Source organism: Colletotrichum tamarilloi (genome assembly GCF_030869305.1).
Source record: "Colletotrichum tamarilloi strain Tom-12 chromosome Unknown Scaffold_20.1, whole genome shotgun sequence".
In the NCBI taxonomy this organism is placed as follows: Eukaryota; Fungi; Ascomycota; class Sordariomycetes; order Glomerellales; family Glomerellaceae; genus Colletotrichum; species Colletotrichum tamarilloi.
In genome coordinates, this window is record NW_026849403.1 from 106,889 (window position 1) to 120,155 (window position 13,267).

The 13,267-nt window shown below is 52.3% G+C and overlaps 4 protein-coding genes across 4 annotated transcripts; 2 read left to right on the forward strand and 2 right to left on the reverse strand.

Annotated features, from left to right (window-relative positions):
• Positions 1-1,304: 1,304 nt before the first annotated feature.
• On the forward strand, positions 1,305-2,144 carry CTAM01_06850 (uncharacterized protein; the record flags this gene model as incomplete). The annotated part of the gene is made up of 1 exon (XM_060522876.1): positions 1,305-2,144. The coding sequence occupies one exon, from the start codon at positions 1,305-1,307 to the stop codon at positions 2,142-2,144; it is 840 nt and encodes a 279-aa protein (XP_060382378.1).
• Positions 2,145-2,732: 588 nt separating this feature from the next.
• Positions 2,733-3,460, reverse strand: CTAM01_06851 (uncharacterized protein; the record flags this gene model as incomplete). Its single annotated transcript, XM_060522877.1, has 2 exons — positions 2,733-3,254; positions 3,311-3,460. 2 exons carry the CDS (start codon positions 3,458-3,460, stop codon positions 2,733-2,735), a joined length of 672 nt encoding a protein of 223 aa, XP_060382379.1.
• Positions 3,461-5,740: 2,280 nt separating this feature from the next.
• On the reverse strand, positions 5,741-9,489 carry CTAM01_06852 (CNH domain-containing protein; the record flags this gene model as incomplete). The annotated part of the gene is made up of 2 exons (XM_060522878.1): positions 5,741-5,830; positions 5,881-9,489. The coding sequence occupies 2 exons, from the start codon at positions 9,487-9,489 to the stop codon at positions 5,741-5,743; spliced, it is 3,699 nt and encodes a 1,232-aa protein (XP_060382380.1).
• A 2,631-nt stretch (positions 9,490-12,120) lies between these two features.
• Positions 12,121-12,977, forward strand: CTAM01_06853 (V-type proton ATPase proteolipid subunit 2; the record flags this gene model as incomplete). The annotated part of the gene is made up of 6 exons (XM_060522879.1): positions 12,121-12,171; positions 12,283-12,313; positions 12,398-12,447; positions 12,537-12,652; positions 12,711-12,881; positions 12,935-12,977. The coding sequence occupies 6 exons, from the start codon at positions 12,121-12,123 to the stop codon at positions 12,975-12,977; spliced, it is 462 nt and encodes a 153-aa protein (XP_060382381.1).
• Between the last annotated feature and the right edge of the window lie 290 nt (positions 12,978-13,267).

The window sequence follows — 13,267 nt, forward strand, 5'->3', positions numbered from 1 at the left end:
TTGAGCTTGGGGTTAGCAAAAGACACTATTATGCTATTACAGATGGCTGCTGGCGCCTGGCTTACTAACAGCGCGGCAGTGTTAGTTAGTGTAGGGCGCAATGGAAGATGTCACTCTGATGCGGTTCCACCTCACACCACCCGGCCAGTGATGTCATGACTTGGGAGGGCCACGCCCAGCTCCTGTCAGTGGGCTGTGGTGGGAAACAACGTTCTGACTGACAGCAACCTGCAGAAGCACCCGCCGCGGCTGGTCCGGAGACCCAACTGACCACCCATCGAACACCAATTTGATATATTCGCATTCGCATGTCAATCCAAATTGTTTGTACAAAGACTTTTCGCTACAGCCAGAGGCTGATCGTCAGTCGACATCAATTACACATTGAGATTGAGGGTCTACGGATACAGCAAGACACAACCAGAAAGCGGAACAAAGATTGGCAGACAAAGGGCAAAGCTTGCCGAAACAAGAATAGAAGGAGAGTTCTGATTTGGTCTGGTCCTACCAAGAAGTTCATAGGACAGCTGAAAAGAAAAAGCTCGGCCGACCCGAACAAGGCATTCGAATCTCATTTCCCATGCGCCGGTCACCCCATCGGATTCCATGAAACGTCTTCTCCCCCGACTCAGCACCATTTCCCGACCACACCCGGACGATCTCTCTCCTGCGCGGAACTCATCCCAATCACCTATCAAACCGTTCCCAGGTCACCTCTTGAAAAAAACTGGCGAGCCCAATTTGCTGACGGCATCCCCCACTCCCGCGCCCTCCCACCTCCCCAATTCTAGAACGTCGTCTCCCTCGGACTTGGACCCTTACCGTAAGGTACATACATCGAATTTGAAATGGTACGTGCTTTTTTAGCTTGTGAACTTGCCTCATCCCAGCAGCCCGCCGCCCGCCATTACCTCATATATAGGTAGTCGATCACCCTCCTCACTGAGCACACAACTCATAAAGAGCTTCAAGATTTGCTATTTCACACCTCGTCACGCACGTTCGCATTTCTAATCACGTTCCTCATATAGAGACTATCAAGATACCCGGCTATAACAGCCCACGCCCGCACCCTCAACCCCTCACGCATCCATCGCAGAGCATTCACAGCAACTCATAACCCACAAGCTCGTTCCCAAGCGCAAGAATCCGCAGGAGGGACCTCATCTCATACCAACAACACAAACACCAATTCGCAGTCACCAACCCAGGGCCAACACACCCTCGACTCGCCAGAGCAGCAACTCAAAGATAACCACACCAACCCCCTCAAATCCGCCAAAGACAAAGTTCACAACCTCACAATGTCTTCAAAACTCATCCCCCAAAACCCGGCAGACGTCATGGTCATCCGCGACCTGACCCCAAACGTCACAACCTTCTCCGTCCCCTTCTCCCGCTTCGGCACCCTCAAAATCGGCGGCCGCGCAACCCTAGTCCGCCTCACCTCGGGCTCCCTCGCCGTCTTCAGCCCCGTCGCCCTCACCGACGCCGTAAAAGCCAAAATCGCCGAAAAGGGCGGCAACCTCGCCTACATCATCGCCCCCGACATGGAGCACCACATCTTCATCTCCGAGTACAAGGCCGCCTACCCGCAGGCCAAGATCATCGGCCCTGACGGCCTGCCGCAGAAGCGCGCCAAGCAGACGGGCGACCCCAAGATCAACACGTCGGACGAGTTCTTCGTCGTCTTCAAGGACGGTGCCGAGAAGCGCAGCACCACCATCACCCCCGAGTTTGACGCCGACTTCGAGTACGAGTACGTCGACGCCCACGCCAACAAGGAGCTCGTCTTCTACTTCAAGCCCGAGCGCGTTCTCATCCAGGCGGATCTGCTCTTCAACTTGCCCCCGCGGGAGCAGTACTCCAAGGCGCCCGAAGGCGAGCGCGACACTTCCTCCGGCTTCGGGAACAAGCTGTTTGGCGGCCTGCAGACTACCGAGGGCGACGTCAAGTGGGTGAAGCGCTTCCAGTGGTACGTGATGAGCAGCAAGAACAGGCCGAGCTTCAACGAGAGCATCCAGAGGATCGATGCGTGGGACTTTGATACGCTCATCCCTTGCCACGGAGATACGATCCAAGGCGATGGAAAGGAGAGGTTCAGAAAGGTGTTTGAGTGGCACCTGGCTGGTACCAAGAAATGAAGTAGGAATCAGTGTCTTTTCTTTTGATACTGGGGACAGGGGATGATGATTTCATGGTTTGCATGACGGCGCTTGTGTTCACTTTGGCTCGATACCACGTTAGAATCTAATAACTCACATGAAAAGTATAATTTCGCGATTTAGGGTTCATATGTCATGATATTCATGGACAGCATGGTAAAAACCACGAGTCACTCTGGTCGGTGAAACTGTATGAAGCTGTTCTCTTATTGATTACTCGCATCATTATCCTGCCTCTATCACTGAGCCTTGTTGAACTGATGACAAATTGCGATTACGAAGGATGAAGGCAGAATGTATGCCTCGCTAGAAATAATGGGCATTTCACATTCTTCGTCTTGCCTCGTCTCCCTTCCCCAAAACTTCCCTAGTGAATGACCATAAACCTCCTTCCGAGCATATCATAGCGCATCTTGTGCTTGGCATGAGCCAGTGAGCAACAGAGCAGCTCTGTGATGATTCACCTCAGGGTTTGTTGCTTCACTAAGTCAGTAAATATATCAGAAGAGAAGAAAGTGAGAAACAGATACCTAACCGTGAGATGGAGTTTCTTCTTAATCGGGCTTCTCAAGTCCTCGACGTTGGTGTGAGTTTCCCGGTGAGAATGGCTTCTCTTACTTGGCCAGTAGAGACCACCTGGACTATGCCACGGTCCTGAGTGAAGTTGGTGTATTGAGAAGACCACCAGAGCATCATGTTTGCCAGCCTTTGGTATTTTCTTGACGCCAAGCTCACGGAGTTTGCTGCTTTAGGACGCTTCTTATCAAGGAATAGAGCCCAGGCAGCCTCGCCAGCGATGTATCCCAGAGCAGACATGGAACAGATTGGGTTCGTGAAGGCCTTGTCGATAAGAACGAGAACACGGACCTTGCTCTCGTAGGACTCCAGCGCAGTCATAATCCGCTTCTCAACAGTGAACATGACTGTTCTGGCCAGGAGTCGACAGGCGAGGATGCAGAGCCGGACATTTAGTTCCAAATCGGCTTTAGGGACATTCCATTCAGTGGTGCCTTTGTAGAAGTAGTCCAGGAGGTGACGCATAAGCTCCGGTTCAACGTCTTCAAGAACCATCACGCCATCTTTGTTCTGCTATCCGACGTGTCAGTTATGATTGCTTCATATAGAGATGACTGGAATAGGGCAACCTGGAAATCGTCGTTGAAAATAGTTTCAAAGCGCCGGGAGTGGCCGGCGAGTAATATCTTGTGAACGTTGATCACTTCTCCCCGACAGATGAGTTTGAAATCCGACAACCTGTCGGTTTCAATCATCCATCGATGATCCTCTTCGGCCATGTTGCAAGCCTTTCCGGTTGGGTTTTCTGAGTAAAGGTTGGTCTGTGGCAAGCAGGTGTGAGATAGTGGCATAATGAGAATGAGAATGAGAGTGAGATGTGGGGACGCTTTGCCGCAGAAGAAGAGGGTGAAAAGTAAGCAGGGAATGATCAATTGTTTTCCAAGTGGAGAAGGAAAGCCTGGGGGCTGAAGTTGCCTGAGCTACTGATGAGAAGGCAGGTGCGACTCTTGAAGTTCGCAGGGAAGGAACGTGGGAGAATGGAGATCAGATACTTCCCGATTGAGGAGGCTTTGCAGACGGGTACTTTGTTGACGATTCGTTAAACTGCAGGTTATTTATCATGAACAGAATCTAGAGAAATAAAGTACGTTTGTCAATATATAAATGCGAAAAAGTTATATCAATCGCAAGCAGTGCACCTCCGTTGGCTTACATGATCGCAGACATGTCATGAATAATAGGTCTGGCTTTGCGGATTGACAACACCACTCCTAGGCAGGATCTTCTTAATTCTCGCCATTCTCCATTTGATCTACAGACAAGGAGATTCTATGCGAGAGGAATGCCGTACACATATTTATTACATTGTGACGAGTTCTGGGTTACCCATCGGAAGCTCTACTAGTTCACGCTGCTCTTCTGCGACAAATAGCGACTATTATCTCATTCGGTTCAAGTCCCGCTGTATTCAGCCTTTCGCAAAGCCTAATCTAAGGCTTCTTTGCATGTCATGGTCTTCGGCGCCGGTGTATAAAGGTCGGCGGTGGGGGACTTAATCGGTGCATCTAGATTGATCGGATCATGAGGCTTGATCCACATGCGTTGCACAGCCAGCTGGGCCAATTTGTAGTTCTCCATCAGCTTAGCAGCTGCTTTATAGGCACCGCCGTGGACACTACCAACCCATGGGTAAATCTAGCTGGTCTCGTCGTAGAAGCGTTCGTAGCTCGCCCCATCGTCCCCGAGAAGGTATCTTCTGGGTTGGTGCATGTAGCATATCATTCTGCTTTGCATACATTTCCATGCTACCCAATATGACAGGCATCACGGCCAGTAGCTGCCCTCTCACACCTCGATATTATTCTCCTCCTAATACACGGACAGTAAGTAGAGCTGAGAACTGGACAAAGAAGGAGGTCGATAAAAAGAGGCGTAGCTTTCTTTACTAGATATATTTCAACTGCCGCAATGATTTTTGCGACGAAACCGAATCTCTGGATGATCAGCCGCCCTCAAGACGGACGGTATGACCCCTTTGGATCGTCTTGCCAGCATTCAGCAAGTGATTCCAACCGCCCATTATATACCAGCGCCCTAGAATATGATTTGCAAACCAGCTTTGGCTGAGGCTCTGCGCAGCTCACCAAATACACCGACTCTTCGAAGGCCCTCCCATATTGTCACTTGCCTCAGATAAGAATTCAGAACAGTCGAGCGGTGCCCATACATCCTTTCTCCTTCCCATCGAGTAACTTTCACATCACATCCCTCCTGCATGATGTTCGATTCTCCAAAGGCAGACGGGACAAGAGGCTTCTCCTTCCTCGAAACTTGATATCGCATGTGGACACACACCATTACCCATCACGCAAGTGGAGGAAGAAATACAATGTCAGTAAACATCCGGATCTTATTCTCCAACACGCTCATGCAATTACAAAGATTCGAACATCAAGCCAACCGCCCACGCACCACCGTATGCAACGCAGACCCAAAGCTCAAACGACAATGCGTAAGATAATCCCCCTTGCCATGGCTCCCTATTCCTACCCTTCATCGTCGTCGCCTCACGTTCCTCACGTTCACGCGATACATAAGCAACTTTTGCATGGGAACAACTTCTTTCGAATTGTTCCGGCCAGCCGCTCGCCTGTCTCTCTCCTTCTCTCCTCAGGTCCTCGCCCTTCATCCTTTCTCTCCCGAGTCCTATCCTACTCACTTGGCAAGCCCTTCCACATCCAAGCCTTTGCATGCGGACGAACTGCTTTCCCAGTCGAACAAGAATCCTCATCCAAGTAGAAACAACCATGCCAAATAGAACCACGTATCGATGGCGAAGCAGGATTGCCTTCACCCCTTCTACATGAAACATCACGCCCGACACCGTCGGCCCCGGAGATTGGCGCCCAACAGGGAGAGCGCAACCCTCTCCATCGCCAAAAGGCTGCCACGGATACGGCTGAAAAAGAATTTCTTGAGTCAAATCACTCTGGTATCGATCTTTAAAACATGTTTTCCCTCAGAAGACGGATGAGAAACAGCTCACTCGTGGAGTGAAATCAAGGGATTTCGGATCTCCTGTTGCTCTTCCAGAAATCGATGGCTTCGACAACGTCCTCTCCCTTCTCATCTTCATACGCAAAGATAATCTGTAATTTGTCAGTGAGGTGCGTGATAAGCGGGAGATAGGAAGCATTACCTCATGCGTGCTGCTGTGCAGCATCCGAATGTTCTTGTGCGGCACAATATGCACAGCACCATTCTCAATGTTCCTGAGTTCGATAAAGTTCTGCTCGAACGCCAGAATCCACGGGTAGCTAAGAGCGAAGCTTCCCGGTGTACCCTCCCAGTCGATCCGCCATTCAGGTCTCGCGCGCCATCCATTACGATTGACGAAGAACGAGAATTCGGAGTAGTTGAGAAGGAACTCGCCGTTGAGGCGCTCAATGTGAATCGGCTTGACATTCTCCTTTCTTGCAACGAAGTCGAGACTCGTGTCTGCCTGGTCGAGCAATGATTGCGTCTCAAGAGTCTCAAGTGAAACCACCTCAAATCCACGGGCACATGCCACACACAACTTGGACTTGAGGAAGTGTACCGACGATGATTCCGTGGGAATGTAGAACTCCTTGAACGGCTTGAGCTCGTCTTGTCCAGCAAACATCTTGCCGAAGCCCTTTTGCTTCTTGCCCTTCGACATAGCATCGTTGGGTTCATACACCTTTATTGTAGTCGAGAGAGCTGAGGACTTAACGCAGCACACAAGATGTCTGCCGAGGCAGATGCCTGTCTTGAAGAAGTTGCAGTGACTCTGGATTTTCTTGGGTCGCTTCGAGAGAGCAGGTTCGTTTGGATCCAATGCTCCAAGCGGGTACGAATAAAGCGCCTTATTAGATAGAACCAGAAGGAGGCCATATTCCTCGAGAACATCAAGCTGGGTGACGCTCGTTGTCTCAATGACACGCTTGGGCATCGCATCTCTGCTCTTGCGATCAGAAAGGTAGATGCCATTGTCCGTGCCGTACAGCAACTTGCGGCCACCATCGTACGGCGTAACGCAGTTGACTTGGTTTGTGCCCACAAAGAAGCCTGTGGAGATTACACTTGTGTTGAAGAAGTCGGCGCGGGCTCTCAAACGTTGCTGGGCGCTATCAATAAACTCGAGCCACTTCTTACGTGCAGCCTGGTTAGACGCGTAGAGCGTCAGTTCGTACCCGGCTTTGCCCAAGTGCCTGAATGTGATCGGCCAGCCTTCGCTCTTTTTATTGTCGTTTGTGTTGGCTCGAAGGGCGGGAAGCAAGCTTGATGAAGATCGCTTCATGGCACCGGAACCTGGGATGACCTCTTCCATTTCACGGATAGCGAGCAGCTCCAAGGGGATCGGCCGCCTGTATGCCTTGATTTCTTCGCCCTTGCCAGCCTGCTTGATTCTCACCAGAAGGACTGCGTGGTCGAACAAGAAAGCAGTGATCTCAGACGCGTCTTGCGGTGTCTTCTTCAACTGACTCTTGAATACCAACTCTCTGCCTTCCTCCGTCAATCGTAGATCCACCCTCTCGTTTGGCCGGAAGCGCAGTTGCTCATGGAGTCGCCTCAGGTTGAATCTGTTCTCGGCCTTTCCTGACTCGGCGTTGACTCTCGTCAAGAGGTCGCGAATCAACTTGAGCACCTTGGGGATGTCTTCCTTGTCAGAGCTACCGTCCTCTGTGTACTTGAGCACGTTTTCCAGCAAAAGTGGGTAACGAGCCAAACGAGTCGTCGGCTTGGTGAGGTAACCATTGAGTTCCAGCTTGCGTGACTCTTTTCGCCGTTCAATCTCATCAACAAACTTGGCAAAGTAGGGGTTGGCGGATCGTTCATTCTCAAATTCGAACTTGGCCTCCAATTGCTTGGAACCATACCAAATAAATGGCTCGAACTGAGGTACACACTCGAGGAAAATGTCGCCAATAGCACCAACAACCGGGTTCTTCTGTTGCCGCTCTGTCAACATCTTGGCGAATTTTGCGCTCACAGCATGCAAACTTGGGTGATCGACAATATTGCTGAAAATGGCCTTAACAACCTTCTCCCTCTTGTTAGCAGGAATCGGAGAAGCCTTGGAGCGCAGAGGCAGAATCCAGAAGTCGCGCAGATATTCCAGGTCCTTCACGAAATCTCTCTCGGTGTAGCAGATTTCTGAAATGACTTCCTGCCTCTTCTTCTCCCTGTCGCCGATGCTGTCGGCCACTTCCTTCGGAACGGAGTTGATCCATAGCTTCTGTTCATCGGTCTGGTCGACATCATCTTCATTAGAGACGTTCTCAGACTCCTTCTTCAGGCCAGGCTGGATCTTCAGGTTCAGCCGAGATACCTGCTCCAGTCTGCGAGGGCACGCAATGGAGTAACAGAGCTGATCTCTTGTACAAGTCGGCGAGTAACACTCGGAAAGGAGCACAAAGACACCATCGACCGCAGGTCTCTCCTCCGTTTCTTCCATCAGAGTTTCTCGGAATTGGTACATTTCTGACGTGGAGTCTCGCAAGCGATGTTCGTAGGTGACGTCGTGGAAGAACTTTTGGGCATCCAGAGCTCGTCCCAACAGCAGCGCCAAATTCCTGTCTGTCGTCCTAATAATGTACGACAAGACATCCACAGCTTCGGCACCACTGAAGGCGTTCTTATACGTGAGCTCGTTCTTCGTCCGGTCGCCAGTAATGATCTTTTGCCGGAAGCAGTCGGCCACTCGCGATAGCAGTGCGGGATAAACCAGGGGGGGTCGAATTTTGCCAGTTGGAGGTCGTTCACCGTCAATAGACTTGCTCATAGAAGGTCTATGCGTCAGGGTCGCGTCGCTCTCTGAAGGCGTGATCGTTGGTGCCACCGTAGACGCCATCGACATCGTCCTCTGGTTGTTCGGGTCACCGGTTATTGAAGAAGCCATGCTCATCGTTCTGGTCTGAGACCCTGGCGCTGGTGTATAGCCTCCTCCGAAACTTCCATTGGTGGCCGGCAATTCCACGGGCGCCCTTCTATTCGGAATGACCCGGCCACTCATAGTCTGGTGGGAATTCTGGTACTGGTGCATATCGCGGTCCTGCGGGTGATAGCCAGTCATTGACATGGCTCGATCGTCTTGGCGTTCTGGAACGACCCTTCCTTGTGCTGTTGTGCGAGACGAGCTCGGATTGTACGGAGCATGGCGGAAAGCATTGGCCGGGGCCTGGTGATTCGGTTGTGAGCCGTATCCATTTGAGGAAGGCTGGTACATGTTCGGTCTCGGGGCGGAAGCAAGAGACTGCGAGCGGTATGAATCGTTATTCATAGCTGGCGCCGCGCCTCCTGCTCCTTGGTAAAATCGCTGTGCTGCTGTTCTTGGTGGGCCGTACTGCCCTTGGGACGGCGGCGGCCCCCTTCCATCACGCTGAGGGATGGGCCCGGCAGGTCCTCCGTAAGGGCGGCGAGCCTGTTGTTGCTGCATGTATTGTGCTTGCGGGTTGGGCACTTGATAGCCGCCGGACGCTGAGCGTTGTTGAGCCGGGTAGCCATTTGGCTGCATAGGAGCACCTCTCGGAGAGCCCGGGTCGCGGTCCATGTACTGGCCTGGAGGCACCCTCGGGGGCGGTTGTCGCTGCATAGACGACATGGAAGATGACATTGTCTGCGTCCTTCCTCCCTGCTGTTGTGGCATCATCTGGGGAGGCATCGAAGAAGAGGTCATTGTCTGCGAACGTCCCGGCGGGGGATTGGCGCCGAAAATGTTAGAGTAGGCGGCTTCGCGCTGGTAGTTGGACGAGTGACCCCTCGGGTCGCCGCGGTAGTCGGACATGATGGGTTCGATGGAGGAAACTGGAAGTCGGCGACAATGCCCTTATCAGCTTTTGGTCGTTGGTTGGGTTAAAGGGGAGAGATGGCGAGTGTGCCAAGGTGGAGAAAAATGTGGTACAAGAGGATGGAAAGAGAGGTGTAGTGAGTGGTACTAACAACGTGAGGCCTCAACGGCCGCCGACTATGGCGAAGAGACACAGGACCACGCAAACCGCTCAAAGGGCACAATTGGCGAAGACAGAGGCAGATGTCGACGCTGCGGTCGTCACTTTGGCGGAGAGGCGGTGGCCAGCGTGGGGGAGGATTTTTTTGGTGGTTGCTATTCGTTTCCCCTTCGTTCTAGGTGTTCTGCGTCCCCTTTCCAGGATGGGCCGGGTGACGTTATGGGCCTATGACTTGACACACGGCCCTGACCCGGGCGATTGTCGAAGGGGGGGTGAAGAAGAAAGGAAACAGGGAAGGCGACGAAAAAGAAACCGAGCCACGGCAGATCTGGCAACTTTTGTTTATGTCGAGACGATGCGAAAAGGAGCGTCGGGTAAGGTAAGGCAGCGCAGTTGTGCTTGCGGGCAGGCGATAGCAATGCTGAGTAACTTGTTGCTGGCGGCTAGGAAATGTTGCGGGCAAAAAGTCGAAGGATGGTGGTGGCCGTGGTGGTTCGTGGTGGAGGAGGTGGTGGTAGTGGTGGAAGAGGGTGCTGCTGGGTCACTGGTCGTCGTTGGTGCTAAGTCATCGGCATTGGGCTAGAACTGGGTCGGGAACTGGAGACTGGGGTTGCTTCCAGGTTGGTTGGGACAGGCGTCGAAAGCTGGGGATAGTTTGATAGGACGGCACCAAAACTGGCAGACAGCCCAAGGTCTACCGTCTGGATAGATACGGTGGTGCATGGAAGATGGACGGGATACCGCTGGGAGGGGACCAACCACCTCTTGTTGGTGTCCAGAGCATTCACTATGTACGTACTCTCCAGTAAGTATTCGTCGGTGGAGGGCGCCTTACCTTAGTCAGGGTCGGGACGAGTACTTTTTTGGATGCGCCGTTTTCTCCTGCGGGAGGTGCACATGTAAGGTACCTTTTTCACTTTCTTCATCTATCTTGCCTTAGGTACGGAGTAGGTAGGTAATTCCAGGTTCTACTGGCCTGACTCTCTGCCTGCCTACTTGCTTGCCTTCGGTCATGCTACCTGACGGCGCATGCCTGTTGGACAGTGATGCATCCTGCCTGCGGGTTTCTCTCTTTTCCCTTCTTTTGCTTGGCCAGGAAAGTGCCACAAAAGGTCACGCTTACAAAGGCAACAACTGCTGTGCGATCGACTTGCGCCCATCCCTTTCCATTCGCTGCTGTTGATGCTGCTGCTGCTGCTGCTGCTGCTGCTACCCAGATCCATCCGGTATGAAATACATACACGCAGAGAGAGCAAGAGGCGTGCCTGGTGCACGCCAACAACTCGCGAATGTGCTAGGACAGTAGATCAATCAAACCAGTCAATGTCAAAAAGGACGGCCGACCGCCAAAACGTGCAATCTGGACGATCCACCGAGACGCCAGCACAGGTGGACTTGGGACTTGGGAGAGACTTGGCCCGATCCACCGTCTCCCTTCCGCCCGTGAATTAGACGCAGCGCCCTGCTTCTCTGCATCTAATATTAAAAGGCGTCGATTCGCCTGGCCTGGGCATTCCTCTAACATGCGGTCTGGCGATGTCAAAATCTAAGAATAACAATGTCTGACTTGTGATAGCGCACTCTTCATTATTCAAGAACCTTTGCTAGAAACAGGGGGGCTAGACTGGAGACCGTCTTAACGCCGCGTGAGGTGGGCAGCGTGACTGCCGGAAGAAATGGAGCTTCCTCATGCAAGAACCGCACGCCAACAACGAGGCCCCCCGGCCTGTCTCTTGTTTGCAATGCGCCCATGTTTCGAGGTCAGCTTGACTTTTTTGCGGTCGGCATTCGGGGTGGCTTCGAATCAACAACGTCCCTCGAAGCTCTCCTACCCTCTTTATCCAACCGGAAGAGTCACTTCCCCGTAAGTGCTAAAGAGACGCGACAAAAGGTTGATTGTATTCATCACGCCAAGGCACGTCCCGCCCCTCCCATTTGGCTATGAGTGAAGAACGCAAAATGCGCCAAAAACATGAGATAGAGCTGTGACCTGCAGTCGAAGGGGGTGGAAGTGAAAGTTGGCCAAAAAGCCCAGGGATTCCACCCGCTGCTCGGATGATGCGCCGCCATGAGGCTAAGGTATGCATCGATAAGAGGAAACCAGAGATTCCAGACCCCCGTCAGACACGGGCCACCTGGAGAACGCTGCTGCAGCCGCTGCGCCGTACTCGAGCACGATTTCCATTCCTGCCAGCCCCGCTCAGCCACACTTCCAGTCTTCAGATGCAACACCAGCCACAATGCCATTGAAATGGGGCTGGTGCGTCGGGCCGGTATGGCGCCGAGTCACGGGTTTCTCAGCCTGTCCACAGTGCAGTCCTGATTGGGCCTCGTCACCGTCACCAAGCTCCAAGGTCCTGGATCCAGGAAGCCAACATCGCGGGATCCTCGACACGCATATCCCTCCCCCCTCCGTCGGCCATCAACACGCATCCCCCGCATCGAGTCCGACCACCATTTTGCCCACCATGGCTGAAGACTCTGTCCTCGCCCCCAAGTTCGCGCCGTTCATCGGAATGGTAAGCTCTCGCCCCCCGACGTTTTGCTTGCTCAAGTAGCTGTTACTCCAGCAAGCTATGGACAGCTACGGCATTTACCTTCGAGCCTGTGCTGACATGTCTTCAATCTAGGCCGGCATTGCGGCTGCCATGATTTTCGGATGTACGTTCACTCTGCAAGCATATCTGTGCTTTTACCCGACGCGACGATAAATGGACAATGTACTAAACAGACTCTCCTCGACAGGCATCGGCGCCGCATATGGTACCGCCAAGTCAGGAATCGGTATTGCTGGTGTCGGAACTTTCAGACCCGACCTCATTATGAAGGCATGCCAATAGAATATTACACCCCGGTAGAAAAGCGTCTGCTAACACTGCAGCAGTGTCTGATTCCCGTCGTCATGTCCGGTATCATTGCTGTTTACTCTTTGGTTATCTCGGTCCTCATCGCCCAAGATTTGGTCCCTCCCGGTGCTGGAAGCAACTACAGTTTGTTCAAGTTAGTCGCAACAAGACATATGATTACAACAAAATCCTGTATGCTGACTCGAGAATAGCGGCTTCATGCACCTTGCCTGCGGTCTCTCCGTTGGCTTCACTGGCCTTGCGGCTGGTTACACGATTGGTATCGTCGGCGACAAGGGCGTGCGCTCGTACATGGAGCAATCGCGCATCTTCGTCGGCATGGTCCTGATTCTTATTTTCGGCGAAGTCTTGGGTCTTTACGGGTATGTCACATGGTTATAGATGATGCCAGGTGAATAGATGCTGACCAGCGTAGACTCATTGTCGCTCTTATCCTGAACACCAAGTCCAAGGGCTAAGAAGCTCCCGAATTCCCCGAATAAACCAAACGGCGATAATTTACTACAACTTAACACCACCCTTCAACGAAACAAACTGTACATTAAGCCAGGAAACCGCCGGACGTCAGGTTGAAGAAGCATCAAAAGAGAAGGTGTATGGGTGGTTTCTGGACCAAACCAGCATATGGCACGGCGTTACAACAGGACCCTCGTGTAGATTTTATGTATGACGGGCTAGAAGATGGTCTCGGGAGCTGTGGAAGGTATGATAGGCATCCGGGTTCAGTATCTTTGAATTTTTTCGAACG